Consider the following 21,994-nt stretch of genomic DNA (forward strand, 5'->3'; position numbering starts at 1 on the left):
ATCAGAGATATACTGGCACAAACACATCTTAAAAAAACAGAGACTCTGAGAGATCAGGCCACTCTTTGGAATGTACCTCCCCCTGTAGGTCATTCGTCCTGTGGTGGATACAGTTCTGTCCCTTCACATGCAGAATGAAAGAGGTGGATGTGGGCCTGAGAACACCATGGAAACTAAGAAATCTAACACACTGCAACTTGAAGGATGTGGTGTACATGATCAGATGTGCATGCAATTTGATCTATATAGGCCTGACATCCGCATTGTGGAGCATCGGAGCACCATCAGGTGATGCAACAAGACTGACCAGACATGTGGAAAAAGGGCATGACGAGAATTAAATGGAATGGTGTGTACTGGAGAAATTAAGAAAAACACTCCCTGACATGATGAGACCAATGCTTATTTTTGATTAACAATAGATTTACAGGCTTCATACAGATCTCTACGAGCTTAATGATGAAGTCCCTTGGGGTAGCATGAACTTATGACGCAAAGCTCATTTCAACGTACTGTCTGTAGAGAGGGCTGGGTTAACTATCGTCCCTGCTAACATATTAATTTTCTCTTCAGCATCCGACTGTTTTACACTGTGGCTTGAAGTATTAAACTGGTGCCTCGGGTGTTGGAATGGGGGCTACAGGCCTCAACAGCCCAAGGTGTGCTAATTTTGTTTTTTTTATTTTTATTATTTTGTGATGGCCCCTATGTTGGAGAACTACATGTCCCATGGGGTAGCATGAACATAGAACTCAGATTGAGCTACTGACTTTATGGAGTAGTGGTGTAATCTGTCCCATCAGTTATTCAGTGTTTGGAAGTAGTAATTAAACCAGTACTTGGGGCACTGGCATAACGTGCTTCCCGGTTTGTAATAGCTTATGGTGTGAAAAAGAGGTTTTTTTCTACACAGGTTTTTGTCTACACATGTTTTTCCTACCCGTTTCTTGCCCCCTCGCCCCCCAACCCTCTGTTGGAAAACTACATGCCCTAGCACCCCAGGGAGGCACGGTCTAATGAGGTAGCACGCAGAGTAGTGGTTAGTAATGACGGTTGGTGTTTAGGTTTCAAGTACACCCATTTCTAGACCTGTGTGTGGTGGAACTACACTTCACAGCATTACCAGTAGGCATGCCCTGATGAAGTAATGCCCTCGCTGCCGAAAACAAAGTAACGGTACACAGCAGTCCCAAGTGATATTTAGGGCTGCTAGTGAAGCGCCTCTCAGTGTTCGGGAAGGACAGGGATCAAATAGGTACTGAGGCATGATGCACCTTTTGGCGTAGTAACTACGCCTGTATGGGGTTGAGTGGACTTGAGAGTGCGTGAAGCGGGGGTCTGACATGTGGGATAAAAAAAGCTTTGGGCAGGATGTATGAATGTGATTGATGGTGTGAGATGATGCACAGCCGTAAGCATTTAGAAAAGGGACGTTCCCTGAACTAGGCCATCTTTAACAAAGGGGATCGAATTGGAGTGCTGCAGCATGGGGCTCGTCACACCCGCAAAAACAGGCTCAGTGTGTTGGAAACTATATGTATGGTGCCACGATCTGTGAGATCAGTGATAGGAATGTATTAGGGGCTTTTTGGCTCTCTGATACCACAGACTGTCGGCGGAAGAATGCTGCTTAGTTTCACCTATCTTTTGACAGAATGTGAGTGGAAGTAGCATAGGGGCGAGATCATTTAACCTTGCACACACGAGTTGCATAAGGCAACCTTTTGGTATACGTAGTACGGTTTATAAAAGTAGCATTATACATGATGCCTTCCGTCATATCATATTACCTTTTTGTGTTTGGCTTGTCTGTTTTGTCTCGTGTCTCTCATGTGTAGTGTGTGACTGCAAAGGTCATTGTCCCTCTCTTTGACCAGAAAGCTGACAGCCCCTGAAGTTAGGGTAAGGGAGGTTCTTGTTTAACATTTTTTTAAAGAAATGATTTAAAAAGAAATCAGTTTAAGAATAACATGTCTAGTGCAATGCTAGAGATAATGTTACTCTAACATCAGTTAGTAGATAGTATATTAACAAGCACAAATAGTTTTTTTTTTTTTTTGCATGTAGTGGGTCACACATGTTGACAGTGATGTGTGCTGTGTCACATTTGATCACAAAGCGATGACCTAGGTGAGTTGATGATAATCTTAGATTTTTCATTTTATGTCCCCTTAGATGGCTTAGAAATTCTTCCTTGCTCACTCAGGTAGGATTGACCTGCATGTATTGTTTTCCTTGCACAAAAATACTGTGTAAGGCAGAATAGCCGGCAAGGTCGTGTAGGGATTTGCTGCTCGAAGAATGCCCAAGGCCCGTTATGACTTAGAAGAATGGGCAGAAACATGTTGGCTTTGTATTAGGTGGCTTGAGTCATAGTTCTCGAACATCTTTTTTTTTTTTTTTTTTTTTTTTTTACTGTTTTTCATATTACCTGTGGTCCCCATTCAATAAAGGTGAGACACCTGGGTACTACAAGATATTGTTTATTTCGGTTATCTGGATTCCAGTTTTATCCAGTATTTGATTTATTTAGGAACTCCCTCTTGCTCTCAAATCATCTGGAGGTCGAGTCTGCCCTGGTGGCACTGTCCCACCAGGGTGGGGAGAGGAAGCCAGTGATGAAGCATAACACAATTAGTTATGTGAGGCTTCCTCTTCCATAAAGGAAAGACCCCCATCAGAGGCTAACACATCATAGCTGTGATCATAGCTCACCTCAGTGGAGGTATTCCTGGTTATTGGGAAGTAAGAAGAACCGGAAATGGCTCTCTGTCTGTTGCAGTCAATTTTGGTTGTGTTTTTTAGTCTTATGAAAATCTTCATGTAGTAGCGGATGAGTGGTTCCGAAGTCACGTTTTTTCACCACCTTTGCAAAGTTATTTGGAAAACTTTGGAACTTCGGAACGGTAACAGTTTTATCTTTAATCATGACTTTTTTGTAACCGTCTGAGTCCTACAACATTATTTCATACTTAAAATGATTTTTCAGAAATGGAGTGTCTGTCACCATGTGTGGGTGCTCTTGTGCTAGGGTCCCTCCCCACGCCCACCTCCCCCCCCCCCTTTCCTCCTTCTGCTCGGGTTGAGACATTTTTGCCAGCAGTGGACCAACCCCCCATGAGAGGCAAGATACCAAAATGCTACAGATGAATTTTATTGTTTTGATTTTATTCAGTGCGTTCCCTGATAGCTCTAGTGCTTTTACCATTTGTATCATTTTTCTACACACTTAAAATGCGAATAAAGAAATTTGGGGAAAAAACAGATTTTGCAGGTGATATACTTCACAGAAAACAAATAGTCTTTTTCTTTTGCACAGTACCATTGTCCACATGAAAGTTATGCAAAATGTAAATTTTCAGATAAACTTCTGCAGACATTTGGCTCGGTTTGATTAGGTGGTAAGCTGTTTTGATTTGCGGTGACATTATCTGATAATGCAGAGAAAAACGTTACACAGATAAATGTAATCCTGGAAACTTTGAAAACTGCACAAAGGGCAATAATTGGAAATTGCACAAGCATTGCATACTGTAAAATTGTACAGACGCCTTGCTAAATCTGCAGAATTTCAAGAGAGACAAGTTTCAAGTTTATTATTAAATGCATAGTTAATAAAAACCAATACATCATACTTTTAAAAAATACTAACTCACTCCATGCAAATAAAAACCATCCATTGTAGTTCAAAAATCCTTCTCAAAATAAATTATAACATGTAAGTTCAATTTAAATAACCATAATTATCTGCTTGTTATTCATTACACTAAATGTGCTAAACAAAATCCTGCTAAATAGGAGTGTATACGTCATAATCATGACCCACATTAATGTAGAAATAAAGTGCAGCATTTTTTTACTCCCCTAGCCTTATACATGCAAATCCAAGTATGTTATAGAGGTATCTTTAAAATACTAAAACAAATTCAACATCATCCTATCATAATTTTTAAATATTAAATTATAAAATCATTTGCAATTGTTAGTGCTCGAAAATACAAAAATACTTCCGTGGATACTGTACGGGGGAGCCTTAATCGGGACTGATCTTCATAATTTCACAATTTATATACCATCAGAAACATATATTGTGTTTATACTCATTTAGAATTTAAAGACAAGAAATGTTATAAGCACATTCTCTAACAAGCCAATCAATCAAACTTTATCCGGCACGTAAAAAGAGCTATAAAAGCATGAAACGAGCCAAAGCAGAAAGGCATAAATATACAGTCTCTTAATACAAATATTCCAGAAAAGTGTAAGAGCAACAATGTACAAATATTGATATTGTTAAAAAGAACACAAGATCCTTATTTTAAAAGGTCTTTAAAAATGACCAAAATGTAAAAGCAGTGTTACTCAAATCCCATAGAACCTCTTGATCGTACTGCAAGGCTAAGAAACAAGCTCACACAGAGGCCGGTTCTCTTGCTTGGCAGTTGTTGCTTATAAAAGTAAGCCTCGTCACAACATCTTAGATTCCTGAGCTTTAAAAGGGAGTCAGATATTGTCTTGCATAAATCTTGTAATATTGACAACAAAAAAAACAAGAAATGTATCATGGACTGAGCTGGTAAGTTGTTAAATGGGCAAACCCTGCTTTCAAGCTGTTGCTGGTAATATAGGGAAGCAAAGAAGATATTTTGTTGTGGCTGCTCGAAACCCAAACAACAATGCACGCGCCCAGTGACCCCTTGTATTCAAAAGGTAACTAGTTGGCAGAATCACTGGGTCCGGGGGCATATGGCAGTTGACTGATGATTTTAATTGCTCCACAGATTCCCGTTCCCCTTGTAACTAAGCATGTACTAAATCTTGCACTCGCTTTCTTGAAGACTCTGCACATCGTTCCCTAGCTATAAAGAGATGTTGCAGTCCTATTTTATCCAAAGTTTTTTTTTTTTAACATAGGCAATCCAGGGAATTAAAGTGTCCTTCTCACACGACAAGCAGTCAGCAATTATATCCCTGGTTAAGGCAGCCTCCTCTTTTTTTTTTTCCCCAAATGACCAGCCACAACAATAATGGTTTTGCCTGTATGCGCAGTCATTAATGTAACTGACCCCAAGTTTCCTATGGCAAACGCAGTGCAAAGGAGAGTGGTACCCCAGTATATTCCTAAGGAGACTGTTTTCTTCCCTCTGTGGGGTCATATATTCTTGTATTCCCCAAATCTCAGCCGTGTATGTTACAATCGGAAGGCCCTGTGCGGTATAAATCTGCAACAATTGCAGTAACGCACGTCCGCCTGATGAGCAGGGAAGACTAAGAAGGGATCCTATTGCCCTTGACAATTTCATTCTGCCTCATAGGCGCCCTGGAACCTGAGGAGCTAAAAAATACTCCTAGGTAAGAAAAACTATCTACGCTAGTTAAGTGGTGACCATTTACCTGAAAGCTGGTTAGTTTACTATTCTTAGTCCCACTGGCCATTACAAAGGACTTGGAATAATTAGTTGTTAGCACAAGATTGCCCTTGAAATCCATAAATGGAACCAATAGCTGATGCAGGACAATAGGCGTGTGTGCAGTTAACAAAGCGTCGGCTACATGTAGCAGAACTAGTAGCGAGGCGCCATTTACTTTAGGCACATCGCCAGTGCTCAATTCAAGCTCAGAATTAAGTTTGTTAATGTACAGATTAACAATGGAGCGAGTACGCAACCCTGACGTACCCCACGCGCTATGTTAATGTCATTGGAAACCTCGCTGCTCTGACCAAACCTTACCCTGGCTTTAGTGTTCATGTGCTATGATGTCAGTAGCCGCACCATGTTGGTGGTCAAGGCCCAACTCAACAAGTGTGATCCACAGCCTGGAGCAGTTAATGCAATCAAAGGCTATTGTTAGGTCCATGCAAGCTAAATAAATAGGTGACTGCTTTGCCATGTACTTGCTTATCACTAGATTCAGATATAAGCATTGTTCCACCGTTTCTATCCCAGAAAGAAACCCATGTTGGCACACATCTATGATATTATACTCTTGTGCCCAATCTAGTATCCTTTTATACAGTACTCTACCCAAGATTTTCGCTGGAATATCTATTAAGAAAATTGGGTGATAGCAGTGGGGTTTAGAGCAGTCGCCTTTTTTGAAAATGGGGACGATCACCGAATTCCTCCAGGAAGCCAGTAAAGTGTAATGCCTTAGATTGTTAAAAACATTACCCAACAGGGGTGCCCAAAGATCCACCTTGCATGTAATTACATCGATCGGAACCCCGTCTGGACTGAGAGATTTGCCACCCTTGCTGTGCTGCATAGCAGTGGTCACCCCCCTGTACTGTACAAAGTGAGGAACAGGAACAAACAACAGCTAACCAGGGGGGCTTGGGAGATTGGTATATTGCAGAGAAATGAGCCTCCCAGGTAGCACTATTTATATGACAGCCTATCCAGAGGCAGTTTTATCTATGGAGTGTATGCCTGACACTTCAGTCCAAAATTATTTGCTATCCTTCATGTGTGGTCAACTCAACAGTAAATCCCATTTCATTGCACCGCCTCACGATCGCTATTTTGTATTCTTTCAACCTTGCAGCTACCATGGCCTTGTCTCTTGGTTTTCACCTACTGCTCCCTGCAAAAGGCGGTTAGCTTGAAAGCATTTCTGGTGGAACCAACGAGGGACTATTTGCCTGGGTTTAGAAAGACACTGACGTATAGGAGTATATAAAACTAGAGACAAATTGACCAGATTTCCTCTGTGCTCTGCCCTCTCTGTTAAACAGCCCATAACCACTTTCATGTTCTCAGAGATTACTCTGCTTAATTCCTCGGATTGGCCAGTCTCCAATAAATTCTAAGATGATCAGTTGTTAGCGATAAATTATCAAGGCCAGCTAATGACCCAAAGCTCTGTCCGAGTGGATCATCAATAGCAATTTCCAGCAGGCTATAGTGCCCAAAGTCTGCACTAATCACTGCTCCATATTGCAACATATCAACTAGGTTATAGGATACAAAGTTGTAATCAATTGTTGAATTGCAATTTCTCTCCCTAAATGTGGGCAAACCCAAATCGTTTATAACAACTATATCAACTGTGTTTACCAAGTCAAGAGTGGCCAATATAACTTCCAATTCCTTGCCTCTAGGGTCCCTCCTACAGTGATCATTAAGTTCGTCCCCCATACGGACTAAATTTAATTTTGCATCGTAGTCACCAGCTAGACATAAAAATGGACCTTAAAGTGCTCTCCTCTCCACAATTTCTGAAATGCAATCAGCAAGACCCTTAAGACAATGATTAGATACATTGATAAAGTTGTTAGTATAAAAATAAATCAAATATAAATCAAATATGAACACATCCCAATGTTAAGTAAAACCACCTGACAGTCACTGTGTTGGTGGGCACTGCTTCGGCCTGGCAGCGGAGTGACAAATTCATCCGTTTTGATTGACTGTCTGAGGCACGGCCTGAGCGAGTTGAGATTGCTAACACACAAAAAATCTCAGTCATCTAATGTTAAAGCATTAGTGTCCCAGATTTCCTTAAAGAATAGTATACTATAATATACTTATGCCAATCCGGCAAACACATCTTTGCAATTAATCCTGCAACATTGCAGCTCATTATGCGAAGCTGGCAGGGCTTCAGTACCATTAATTTATTTGTTGCATGGTTTTCCTGCACAGATGATGCCTCTGCTGTCAATGCTTTTCTCTGTATAAAGGTGGGAGCAATAGGAATAGTGAACTGAGACCGTGATCTTTGGGAGCAAACTAGAGCACTGGAAAGCTCAAGGACACCAACCTCCTTTGGTGCATTGGGCACATCAATTCAGTCAATATCATTACAGTCCGCTAATGCTGCAAATCTGTTAGAGCAGGGTCTTTTTGGAATCGCCCATGGTGGTCTATAAAAATACCCAAGCAGTAACAGCATAATGCTGGAATTCTCCCTCCTTTTTGCAGTATTTATACCAAGAACACTTGAAACGGTACCAGGAGATTTAAAGCTCACGACCATACAGTCACCAACAGTGTCTTTACCCAGGGGACCCACCCAGCTAACTGGTCTTGGCATTATAATTTCATCTCTATTATCTGTACTGAGCCCCTTATGTCTATTCATCATGAAGAACTTTATTAAGCCTATGAAGAACTTTATGCTCAAATTTTTCAGATTGATTCTCCTTTAGAGGCGGTATGTCTGCCATCACCACAACATATGGGCAGGCAATGGGGGGTAAGATTGAGTATTCTACTGTTTCCAGCCGGATCCCCTCTTTTGCCTAGACCTCCATCTGTTTTAAGCACCCCAGCCAATGAGTTAAACAGTGCATTACAACCACTGCCCGGAGCGTCTGAGTTCAAACAAGGTGTAGCCACACTTTGAGCAATAGTATGGGGTCCAGGTACATTGACAATATTGCAGCCTTCTGTCCGCAATTCTTCTTGGGCTACCTCCCCTGAGATGGGGGCAACAACAGACTTTGAATGACCAGGTAGCTTCTTTGTTGTACCCAAGGCGCAGTCAAATTTACCACTTGGCTTTTGATGGCAGACAAAAGGTCCACCAGTGGGCTTAGATGCTTCCCCACTGAATCCTCAAATGCATGCATAAGTTTAGTACATTCTTCATCCACTGTTGTGCCCCCACCCCCCCCAGGTTCAGTGATGCTGGGCTTCCCTCTTTCTCTCCACCTGCCTCTAACTTGCTGTGAAGTAAGTAAAGGAGGAATAAAGAAACCAAACAGAATAAAAGAGGAAAAGGTAACAATTAAAGGTGGAAGAAACTACGCAAGCAGCAGGTCTGAAAGAAAAGAAAAATAAAACAGGGGAGAGTAAGATCGAAAGAAAGGTGATGCAAAGAAGGAAAAGGGGCAATCAAGAAGGTGTACGAAAGGAGATAATAACAAGCATTGGTAAAGCCAGTAGGTTTTGCCTCGGCAAAATCTATTGTCATTGCCATTTTTTTCATTTTATTTATTATTATTTTTTTACACATGGTGTGCAACAGTTAACCTGCTGTATAACATGGCTTGAACTACAAAAAGAGTGATGTGACCTGGCCAGTCTTGACTGCGTCATGGCAGTTTTTATTTACTTTAAGTGATGTTCCACAGTAGCACAACTGCTGTGCAACATGTAAAAAAAAAAAAAAACCTTGACAAAGCTAATAGATTTCGGATAGGTGAAACCTATTGGCTTTGCCAGTGCTTGTTTTAACATGGTTTTTGTGACCGATTAAATCTTCCACCCTATTACTGAATCATGTTCCTAATTTTTCATGTCGGCACAATGACACAGCTGCACTGGGCTGATATTTGCAGAGCCCAGCCCTGATGTTTCACATCGAGAGAATTATGCCTGCCATTAAAATTCCAGGTTGCACATGGTGATCAAGTGATCAAGAAAAATTGTTTCTCCTGGCCTCTAAACCATTTCAATTTTGAGGAGAAGGATAGTGCCTAGACAGCTAAACTGCAGGAGTGTTCCAGAAAAAGGTCTTTGTCACATCGTTGTTTGCAATCTGCTATGTTTTTTTTCTGTGATTCTCACTCATTTGTATATTTATTCAGGACCGACAGGGTGGAGAAGAAGAGACACCCACCTTAATAAAAGGGGTTGGGTAAGAAAGCAAAATCAATATTTATATTAGACGTGCGCATAATAATAAGGCATTTAAATATGCATCAGTGGTTCCCAAACTGTGGTCCGGGGACCCCTGGGGGTCCGCAAAGCCTCCTCAGGGAGTCCACGACTGCTTAGAAAATTAAATAATATTAACAGATTAGGTCCCCAGCTTTCAGTAATGATTCATCGGGGGTCCCCGGATTCCAATAAAGGATTCAGTGGGGGTTCCAGTAATGACAAAGTGGGGGTCCACATAAGTCAAAAGGTTGGGAACCACTGTGCTAGATTGTTCCATGACTCACAGTACCAAGTTTACATTCCTTGACTTTCAAAGATAAATGTGAAGTTTGGGAAAGTAGTCTTCACTTGCTATAAGTAATGACAATTTGCCACCTTTAGTGAGCTCCCACTCACTTCCCAACGCCCTGTAGTTCCTCGCTCGAGATGCATCGAGCCGCAGTGGGTGGGGGGGGGGGGGAGATCCCTGGGGGGGGGTTCCTTTTTAACATCCATTGTCACTTCCCACAGCCATGCCGGAATGGAATGTCACTGCAACGAAAAAAGCTGAGGTGCCAGGTGGCACTTTCTTTTCCCTGAGTCTTGCTTAACTTTTAAAACTGTCGTAGCCTGAGTCAAGCGAGGCATTTTTTACCCTCTTTGTCTGCTTCACGTGCCAGTGCCGTTTCTGTAGAGTAGAATGTACACTGCATTAACTTTAATGCATTTATACCCATACATTCTACTTTTCATGGCATGGCACATAGAGCAACATCTTTGTATTGCATATCTCTTTCGGGTTCATACTGTCGACCTTCGAATGATGTATTGCTAGCCGTTCATTTGAAGCAGTATCTTACAACCTATGCACATACCCCCGTATCAGGAACCAGCCCACAGCACTACCTTATGGCTTTGAATTGAGTGTATGGCTGCAACGTAAAAAGAGTACCTGCACTTCGAAATTCAGTAAATGTACCAGCAGAGCAGTTCTTTAGATAGTGGCAGAAAGTATTTTTACTATCTTACATTTTGAAAAGGGGAGGGCGTTTTCTCCATTTCAGACGCTACCTTGGCACATGTACGGAACTCATTGTTATCGGCCTGCAGATTCAGTCGTAAGAAGCACTCATTCGAAAATGCCAAAAATAGTACCTTCACAGTCAAGTACCAGTGAAAGGACACAGGCCGTTCGGGAATGCGTCCATTACTTACGATAATAGCATTACTCCTAGTCCTACTCCCTCGCCCTCCTTTAACCAATGAGGCTTCCTGCCTCCCCATAGACCCTCCCTTCACCTTAAACCCCACCCCCACCTCCCCCTGTACAAAAACAAGCCCAAGCAGCAACTCAGGTGGTCCATACCGGGGGGGGCAGAAGGAAACGGAAGGTGAGGGAGTAGGACTAGGAGTAATGCCATTATCGTAAGTAATGGACACATTACCTCCCGTCCCTCCCTCGCCTTCCTTTAACCAATGAGACATAGCAAGAGAAAACAGGAGACGGACACTGAGTTGCAATAAGTTTAATTACAATCAATAAAGACCACTGAGTCCCCACCCCCCTATTACATCATAGAGGATAAGACACGGTGACCCAATACCAACTCCAAACTGCCCAAGTCCGCCAGCCTATAATGACGAACAAATGTTGAAGGTGATGCCCAAGTGGCGGCCCTGCAAATTTCCACCACTGAAGCACCCTGAAGCTCAGCCACCGTAGGCGCCATACCCCTGGTAGAAGGGCCCTGAATCCCTTGGGGAGGAACCACCCCTTTCAAAGAATAAGCCAACAGAATCAAGGAGCGAACCCATCGACTCAAAGAAGAACTATTCGCAGATACTCCAACAAGGCCCTGCGCACATCCAAAGAATGTAACCGAACCTCCTCATCCGAGGAAGGATGACCTCCTGGCGAGCATGGAAAGATGAATTCACCTTAGGAACAAAAGAAGGAACTGGAACAAGCACCACCCGATCCGGGAAAACCTTACAAAAAGGAAAGGTGCAGGCCAAGGCCCCCAATTCTCCTAAACGGCGGGCCGAAGTAATGGCTACCAGAAAGAAAGTCTTCAAAGAAAGATGACGCAAGTTACAGTCCCCCAGAGGTTGAAAAGGGGCAACAGTCAACGCATCCAAAACTAAGGAAAGGTCCCAGGAAGGAATAGAACGCACCTGGCGAGGAAACAAGTTAAGAAGACCTTGAAAAAACCTAGGCATCAAATGACCCTCATCCGACAGATTACGCCAAGGACCCCTAAAAGCCTGAATTGCCACCCACTGCACCCACAGAGAAGCCACCGACAAACCCAATTGGGCACCATCCTGCAAAAATTGCATCACATCAAAAATAGAAGTGGTCGTAGGATCCAACTTATGCCGGAAACACCAAGAAGAAAAAACTCTCCACTGTCTACCATAAGACAGCAAAGTGGAACGCTGCCGGGAAGCCAGCAAAGTAGAACTCAAAGCTACCGGCACTCACAAACCCGTCAAACCCCGTCGTTCAACTTCCAGGCCGTCAAGTGCAACCTCCTCAATGACCCCTTTGAGAGGCAAGGAAACTCCAAAGGAGACAGACAAAGAGGAAGAGTCCACATGTAACCGGACGCCATCAACTGCAGCAACGGAAACCAATTTGCCCTCGGCCAATGGGGCGCAATCAAGATAACCCTGGCTCCCAAATGACCTACTCTCAACAGAAATGTCTGGAGCAACTGAAATGGCGGGAAAGCGTACAAAAGACCCAGAGGCCAATGACACGACATCCCGTCCACCTCCCAAGGCTGAGGACAACAAAACCGGGAGCAGAAGCGACTGAGTTTCGCATTCTCTGGAGACTCAAACACATCCATCACTGGAAGACCCCAGAGGTGAACTAGATGAAGAAACAGCGACCACCAGAGGGAGAAAAGTTGCGAGGAAGGAATCACCCTGCTTAGAAGATCCGCCCAAACATTGATCACCCCCCGAATGTAGGTGGCACGTAGTGAAAGAACCCATTCCTGAGCCCACACAAAAAGAATTCTCGCCAGATGGAACAGAGCCCTCGACTGGGTCCCCCCCTGCCGGTTCACATAAGCTTTGGTCACCAAGTTGTCTGTTCGAATAAGAACCGCAACTCCTTTCAGGGAGTCCTGGAAATGAATCAGAGCCAACAACACCGCCTTCAATTCCCACCAATTCGAAGAGCGTTTGGCCTTCAGTGGCGACCAAAACCCCTGAATCTGCGCCAACCCCATCCAAGCTCCCCAACCGGAGGGGCTGGCATCTGTCATCACCACTGAATATCGTCCAGATAAGGATGAATAAACACCCCTTCTGAATGCAGAAGAGCCACCAGAGGGGCCAGCACCTTGGTGAAAATTCAGGGAGATGACTTGAGGCCGAAAGGCAGAACACAAAACTGATAATGCTCCAGGCCTACTGCAAAACGTAGGAACCGCTGAGAAGACCTCGCCACTGGAACATGCAGGTAAGCATCCTGCAGATCCAGAGATGCCAGGAAATCCCCCTGACTGACCAGAGGAAATATAGTCTGAATAGACAGCATGCGGAAATGTACAGTCTTGATCCAGGAATTCAGCCCTCTGAGATTGAGGACAGGTCGAAAACCCCCTGACACCTTCTGAACCAGAAACAAGACTGAATAAGTGCCCAGACCTCTTTCCCCCACAGGAACTCGGGAAATGACCCCCTTGAGAAGCAAGTCCCGGACCCCATCCACCAAAGCCTGTCTCTGTGCCCCGACCGCAGGCAGAGGAGTGGGACGAACCCCGGAATCTGGAGGCACCATATCGAAATCTATTGTGTAGCCATTCTCCACAATGTCCAGCACCCAATGATTGCTGACACTTTCCTGCCAAACTGGAAGAAAGTGCCTCAGCCGTCCCCCAACCTGCCCTCTGCCAGGCCCACAGTGATTGTCAGGACCCCTTCTTGAACCCACCCCGGTTTGAAGGAGCAGACTTCTTAGGGGAAAAACGGGGCTGAAAACGACATTTCCTGAAAGAAAAAGACTTGGCATCCATCTTGGGAGAAGAGCGGGAATGCTTCCTCCACCCTTTGCTAGAAGCAGAACCACCTTTGTAAGGTAAGGCATGTTTCCTCTCCTTAAACGCCTTGGAAAGCATGGAAGGCAACTGATCACCAAACAAACTACGTCCTTCAAAAGGCAGTCTCAACCAGAGAGACCTATGAGCCCCAATCAAAGCTCCCGATGCCAGAGCCGAAGTACGGACCACATCCGACGACACGTCAGCCAGCAACCTGGCCTGTTGCTCCATGACAGCCAGAATTTCGGAGCACTCTGAGCCTTCCTGCACAGCCACCGCCAGTTTATCAAAATCCTGCACCAAAGACTGGGCAGAATAAGCCGAATATATACCCGCTCTCAGGGCCAGATTCTCTGCCGCAAAAGCCCTCTTGAGACCAGATTCCACCTTACGGTGCGTTGCATCTCTAGGCACACAATCCTCCGGATTGACCGCCGTCTTGCCAATCAGGGTTGCCAAAATAGAATCCAGACGTACAGAGGGAGGTAACACATCCTCCCCTTCCAGTAAGTAAAGTTTCTGAAGCAATCGTGGCACTTGAGCCTTATCCACATCCTTCCATTCCTGAAACACCATATCCTTCACAGGTCCCTGAAAAGGCATGGCAAACTTGGAAGGCGTCTGATACTGAGGGAACAAATGCGAATCCGATCCCGCAGGCTGAAACACAGGAAAGCCTAAATTGTCCCAAACATGCGACATCACCTCCCACATCTCTTCCCTGGAGACATATTTCCCCCCGGAAGAAGTAGATGGAGCGTCATCCTCCTCATCACCCGAAGAGGACCTCTCTGCAGTCGCAGGAGGACGGGCCGCCTGAGACCGACCAGGCCTGGCCACCCCTGCCTGGAGAGCCCGAGAGACAGCCACCTCAATCATGTCCTGAACCTCTTCTATTGACATGAGTGGCGCAGAAGTATTTCCCAGAACCTGGCGACCCCCAGGCTTAGAAACGGGAGCATCATCCTCCTCCCCTGAGGAGGCGGAAGAAGAAACAATCCTGCGACGTTTAGTAGGAACCTTTGGCATGATCACATTAATAGAAATGCCATCTACAGGATCCCAACCCCTATATATATCATGGAAAGGCCCTCCTACCAAAATAGAATCGGCAAATAAAAACACACCACCAATTAAAAAAATAAGTTAAAAACGTGGGCAGAACGCCCGTCCTTCCATCCAATATGCCGAAAAAGCTAACCGGCACCTCAGCGCGGCTCCGCGATCCGAGGAACTGGAAACTGACGCCCCAACCGCAAAGAGCCGACCGACCTTGTCAGCCGACTCCCAGGACGCATCCTCAAGGCGCCCCTGCCTGCCTCTCAAAGACGCGACCGGCAGGAGCCCTCATCGAGGAGCTCCGCGCCTCGAGGAGGGCAGAAACGAAGACCCCCAGGCCCTGCTGTGGAGGAAGGCAGAAGGTAAGTCTAGCGGGGGCTAGACGACAAAGGACAGCAGGTGGTTGGGGTGGAGGGGGGGTTTAAGGGGAAGGGAGGGTCTATGGGGAGGCAGGAAGCCTCATTGGTTAAAGGAAGGTGAGGGAGGGACGGGAGGTAATGGCAGTGACCGCAAGGAGTACTTGGGCCAGAATCCACCCAATGGCATGGACGGGAGAACCACAAGGCAGCAGAGAACAGGAAGGCAAAGCAGACGACATGCTGCCCAATCAGAAGCACATAAATTAGTGCGACATAAGACTAAACCAATGGTAAGTAAGGGGCCTGTTCTAAGCCTCTTTTAAGGTGTTCTTTTCTTTTTTTTTTTTTTTTTTTTATCACAAAAGATTTTGCAAGCGAGCTTGCAGGCTAAACCTAACAAGCATTTGCAATGCACTAGGGTCTCGCATTTGTCTGAGTTACAGCTGTTCACAGTTGTAAACTCCCAACCGGATTTTTCTTGCATTAAAAGAAAAAACTGCGTGATCGTGCTGCTACAGTTCACACGTAATAATACCTATCGGCAAAAGTGTAATTATGAACGTAACCAGCAAAAGTGCAATTAACTGTGTAACAAGGTCGATAGTATGTGAAGCGCTCGACTTCTGCCCAGCGAGATCGCGCTGCGAAAATAGAGAAAAAGTAGTCCACAAACCCAGCGAGCCTCGCATGTTTTCTGTACTTAGTCGCTGCACTTGAGGAGGGCTAACCATCGAAAAAGGCATGACGTATTCGTGCCTTCCACTAATCAAAAGTAGGGGATTCTAACAGGCAAGCCAACTTGCCAATGAAAGACACTGACGTGATGTTGACGGGGCTCCGAGCCCTTTTCTAATACCTAAAGCTTCTCGCTAGTGATACGCATGCGCGAGCGAACGCGACGCAGGCTCGACCCTAAAAAGGGTAAAGTAAAAGGGGGAAATAAAGGAGAGCAGAAAAAGAAGAAAACGCATATGGAGAAAACGCAAAAAGCATACAGAGAAACAAATTGAAGAAAGTGGATAAAACAATAATGAAACTAGAAGAAGCTTGAAAAGAGGAGAAAATGAGAAAGCAAGAAAGAATCTTTTGCACGATATGGTGCAAATGTGCCTTTTTAATCCATTCTTAAATGTGAGGCTACATAGTTTTTGTCCTCTACTGGATAAAAATAATGAGCATCGCGTGTTGAAGAAGCATACATTACTTGTCTGATATTCTTAACCATGGCTTTGCGCCTCTTACTCATAACCAACCCACCTATCTTCGTCTTTACCTAGACAGTAAAATGATCTCCTTTAGCTTGCTTTAAAATAGGATGGAGGTAGCAGCAGTGTTCTTGTTACCTTGAGCTGTTCATGCCCCTCAGCATTCATTTCTCGATCTCTCAGAATGTTTATAGAGGTTGTGGCTATGGCAACGGTACCAGTGATGGGGGACTGCGATACAAATAATTAGCTTGGTCTTCTGTTAAAGAGGCATGTTTCTGCCTGTATGAATTCGTATGTTCAGTATATGTACAGCTGCAAATCTCATCTTTACTGTTTTCTTTGTATACATGTTGTTGGTTTTGTATAAAGAAATACATTTATTTTTGTCTTCTTTTTTTTTTTACAAGCTTATGATGACTATCTTCATTTGAATGTTGATCCCAAGAAGCTTGTGATGGGTGTCCCCTGGTATGGTTACGATTATGCTTGCGTTAATTTAACGGAGGTAGGGTACGTCAAAATGTGTTAATATTACACATGTTATAAAATTATACATGACTATACTTTGAACAAAATAGTGAATATCTGCAAAATGTGTTTCCTCTTTATTCATGCATCTATCACATGTTTAAGACGTAAGATGACTTAAATCCCAAATTATGTTTGTTAATTATTTATGATGGCTTGTTAGCGTTTTTCAGGTTCTGGCTTTAAATACATAGATTGCATCTGAGAACTCGAAGCCTTTAGCATAACTGTTGTGTATGCCTTCACTGCCACCCTCCACCATCAGTGTCTAGTTATGGGTGCGGTAGACTATCCATCAATCCTGCTGTGGTGCCATATGATGTTATAAATTGGGTAATGTGCACCGAATTGAAGGGTTACTACAGTGTTTATTAAACGGGAGCACAATTCAGCTGAACACTTAAAATGGCTTTTACCTCTGGTTCATGCAGGAACTCCATTCCACATCTGGTTCTTGGAGGTACAGTCAGACACGCTTGAGAACCAGCCAAAATGTTTTAGATTACTTTACATGGAAAGTGGGTAATGGCAGTAGGTTTTCCTATAATTATGGATGGGATTATTGTTTAGGAATTTTCACAGTGAAAAAGGGGGCAATAGCTTGTTGTCCAAAGTCAGTACTCTAGTGCCAATCAAATAATTTCAGTTACCAATATAAGAGTAGCAAAGTTGTTGGACAATTGAACCAAAATATTGTTTAGGAAAGCTTACACGCACATATGCAACCTCCATTTTCTAGGAGCAGAACATTCTTCTGACAAAGGGTAGGGAGTGAAAAGAAATGGAAAACTCAAGCAACAAGTGCTGCCCAGCTTTACACCCAGGCAAGCCCGTAGACATTTCCTCTGCTCTCCCTAATCCTTTTTCTTTTACTAAGTAAATATAAGGATATTTCATCACATACCATATCCTTTACAGATTTCATTTCCTGGACCTGAGTATTGGAACTTTATTAATTAGTGTGATGTGCAGATACAACAGGCTTTTTTGTGATTCTCATTTTGGTAAGATGGTGGCACATACTACACGTCATATTGTGTTATTGGTTACCTTAATGTTGGTGATTTCAGAGTATCTGTACTTTATGTCTAGACCTTCGGGTCAAGGGTGAGAGCATCTGTATTTGTATATAGGATGTATTTGTGTATAGGATGTCCGTATGTTTTCCATACGTCTTTAGTAGATCAAGGTCAGGAACCATGCACAACCATCATTATGTTTGAGTTGAGCTTGACCACTTCTGTTAAAATCTCTCCTCCAGACAAAGTATTTTAATTATGGTTTGGCAGGAACTTTGAGACTGTGAAAAAGGCAACTGGGATCTCCCACTACCTTCTTCATCACTTTATTTTTTGAGTCCAGCATCCTGGGAAATGCAGAAATTCTAGCTGAGACCTCTAGATGCTTAGGTCTTGTACCATTCTCCTAATTCAATTTTCCTATAAACATATTGGTCTCTGGGAGTGTAAATTGACTCTACCTCGATAGTTTGCTTCAGAACAAGCAGTCTGTGCGCAAGTGCTGTATAGCCCTGTTCAGAGCTACAGTGTCCAGACACCTCTGCTAGACCTCTTTAGACATGAAAATAACTGTCTTAGACAGATTCCAGCAGCCTTTCCACCCTACTTATATATTTTGCAAAACCTCCAAGAACGTGCTGTGGATCAGTGTTCACAGGAAGAACATAGTGGGTCTGTAGGAGTCACTGGGCACACATTTTTGCAGATTCTGATTTACTGGGCCAGGAAGCTAAAGAAGTTTTGTCATCTCAGCTTTGTACGTCATCATCTGAGCTACAGCTGAGTAAGTCCTAGAAACAGGGGGTGTGCGGCTTCTCTTGTTTGAGGTTTTCAGGGAGCAACTTTCTGATCAAACCTGACCTATTTTTTTTCTAAACATGGAGGTCTCCATAACATTTGATTTTTTTCTTTTTTTTGAGGTATAGAAAATGATGTAGCTTGGTTCAGAGCTGAACTAGGACTGACCGCCAACCCGTCTAACCATGCCAGGAATCTAGGAATAGTGGTGGACAATCAATTCTCAATGACGAGCCAGACCAACATGGTTGCTTCTGAAAAACCTTCTGATGGGTCCTGCACAACAACCATAGAATCATCACACAAGCCTTGAACACCAGCAAGTTGCTCTATGGGAATGCACTGTACATCGGGATCACTGCACATCTCACCAAGAGACTTCAGATCACCCAAAACGTAACAGCTAGGCTTATGCTCAAACTCCCATAACACACCTACATCTCCACTATTCTCAGAGTTCCACTGGCTCCCAGTCCACAAAGGTGCACTCTTCAAGCTCCACACACACCCATACAAAGCTCTGCACATTCAAGCCTCGCATACCTGAACAGCTGCATCAGTTCCAACACCCCTACCAGAAAGCTCAGCTTGGCCAACCTCCTGCTGTCCCATGTCCCCTGTGTCCAAAGCTCAAACGCCAGTTGCCGTGGAATCTGGCCTCTGGCACCAAAGCCTTGAATGATCTGCCCCTTCACATCACAGCTGCCTGCTTAGTCCTTGAATTGCGCACCAAACTGAAAACCTGGCTTTTTCAATAGGTCCCAGCCAGGACCACACTGTCCTTCTTCAGGTGCCAGAATACTCGCCCTTGTGGTATGCACGCCCTACAAATACATACTCACCGATGCATATCCAAACCTTTTGGTTTGCACTACGCAGTTCCTTTTTGTCACTGGTATGATTCCTTTAAGAACTAGAAGGCTCCTAAGACAAGAGGCACCTGCATCGTCTAAGGTCCTTGTTCATGCTGATTTCACACATTCAGATGTGCGCAAACACCAGCTTCTGGCATTTGTCACTCCTGCCAAATCTGCACTGAGATGTATCAATGTGCAGCTTACTTGTGGTGTTAAACCACATTTACCAGTCTGGGGTTCTTAGTACTTCTCCCCTGCCACTGGAGATATTACATACCCATAGTTGCCCTGGTTTGTATCAGGCAGACTGCAAACATGATGCACACATATCTAGGAAAATAACAACAGAACTGGCACTGTATACCAAACATACCTTCTGAGAAAACACATGTTCACATACCAGCGGTGTATCACCATCCAATCTCATTGGGATGACAAAAGCAACCTGAGTTTTCACTTGTGTACTTTTTATTAATTCTCCAGTTTTCTGCCTGCACAGTGACTTGTCTTTCACTTTGAGTCGCCCTGATTTCTTGCAAACTGTGGGTATTACTGCTGATATGAAAGCTTTGCTTTAGTATCAATTTCTTCAGCTGTCCTCTCTTTAAGTCACTATATATAATACAGCCCCTGGAGGTTTTTTCAAAGTGCCCCGAGACGCAACGGACATTTGCGCCCACTTTGTGCCCCCCTGGGGAATTTTGGTATTACAGAAGGGGCTGCAGGTGCTTGTGCAGCTTCTTCCGTAATGCAGATAGTGCTATCATCGGAGGGCACTCCCTCCTTTGCATGGGGGTGTGGCTGTTTTATTATAATTGATATAGTTAATTCGTTCAATAGAAATCACTTTCCTGAACATCTAGGCATGGAATGCGGAGTCAGCCTGGCAAGTTCGAGCAGTGTCCCGCTGGTTATAAACAGCAGTATGAGGACTGTCCCCAGGAGATGCCTTAGCATTTTGATCTTTCATTCTTTGTAGGTGATGGTGCTGACGTTCGCCTTGTGCCTAGAAGCAAAGTAGGTTAGCTGGTTTACCCGCAACAATCTGGGTGTGTTGGAAGGGAAGCAATGAATTGGTTAATAGCTATAAGAGGTTGTGTAAGCAAGATCGGGGACAACGGCTTAATTCCTCTTGGTATTTGACCTTTAACATTAAACTCAGATAATATGTTCTGAGGGAAAGGCAGTACGGTGCTGTGTAGTCACATTAGGATTAAGCACAGTGCACGCTGCTCGAGAGAACCATATTCGCCGACCCTTCTGACCCTTCTGACTTAGAAGCACATTGCTAAGAAGGTTTCATTAACCTTTTCTGTGTTTTGGTTTATTTCGCCAGTGTCAAACAATAAACTCAAGTGTATTAAAAATACATCTCTGCTGAGGTGGTAGGGACCTGCTATTGGTGTAGGCCTCGTCTGCGGTGCAAACTGACAAAGTATTTATTTGTCTTCACCATTGACAAATGGATCAATACTATGTAATGATTTAGTATCGGTGAACAGGTTCTCACTGGAACAGAAAATAGGATCGTGCACAAAATTAAAAGTGAGCGAATCGGATTGCTAAAAAACGCGGCACGTTTTCAAATCAAACTTGTAAAGACACTGCATGTCGCTCCCCCTGCCGCTGCAGCTCCTCCAAGTTCCCGAGTTCCTGTGTTCCTGAGACCCACCTATCTGTAAGTACCCCCCTCCTCCCAGCCCCTCGCCCTGCCCCGCGCCACTCACCTTCTCTCCTGCTCCTGCTTCTTTTTCCTCCTCTCTGTCTCTTCCTCCTCGCTCCCCCTCTGCAATCTTCTTCTGTGTTCTTCTGTTCTTCTCTTCTGTTCTTCTGTTCTTCCCTTCTGTTCTTCTGTGTTCTTCCGGTCTTCTGTGTTCTTCTTCTCTGTTCTTCTCGGTGCTTCTGTGTTCTTCTTCTCTGTTCTTCTCTGTTCTTCTCTGTTCTTCTGCTCTTCCGATCTTCTGTGCTTCTGTCTTCTGTTCTTCTGTCTTCGGGTTTTCTGTCTTCTGCTCTTCCGGTCTTCTGTTCTTCTGTCTTCTGTTCTTCTGTCTTCTGTTCTCCTGTCTTCGGCTCTTCTACCTCCTCCGTCTTCTTCCCCCGAGCCTGCCCTCCTGCTCCTTCCTCATCCCCCTCCCTCACTCGCCTCCCCCTCTCTCACCCCTAGCTAACCCGTTCGCTATCTACCTCCCTCACTCCTCCTATCTTCCTATCTCTCTAGCTCCCTATCTCACTATCTAACTCCCCCACTCTCCACCTCCTCCTACCTACCTATCTGTCTATCTATCTATTTCCCTATCTATCGACTTCTCTATCTATTTTCTCTATCTATTTCTCTATCTCTCCCCCCCTCCCGCCACCCCCTCTACTACCTATCTCCCTATCCTCTCACTCTACCTCTCTCCCTCACCCACCTCTACAACCCCCCCTCCCCTATCTTCACAACCCTACTCCTATCTCTCTCCCTAATCTCCAAACCTCCTAACACTCACCCTCCTCCACCCTAAACCCCCTCCCCCAGCTCCTC

General features: G+C 44.3%; 1 protein-coding gene across 1 annotated transcript in view; it reads left to right on the plus strand.

The window, feature by feature from the left end:
- Positions 1-21,994, plus strand: part of LOC138293207 (di-N-acetylchitobiase-like) — a 110,014-nt gene that overhangs the window by 73,527 nt on the left and 14,493 nt on the right. The window contains exon 5 of the mRNA XM_069232295.1: positions 16,676-16,773. Coding sequence (XP_069088396.1) covers positions 16,676-16,773 — 98 coding nt within the window. The remainder of the gene's footprint in view (positions 1-16,675; positions 16,774-21,994) is intronic.

Source organism: Pleurodeles waltl, chromosome 4_2, assembly GCF_031143425.1.
Source record: "Pleurodeles waltl isolate 20211129_DDA chromosome 4_2, aPleWal1.hap1.20221129, whole genome shotgun sequence".
NCBI lineage: Eukaryota > Metazoa > Chordata > Amphibia > Caudata > Salamandridae > Pleurodeles > Pleurodeles waltl.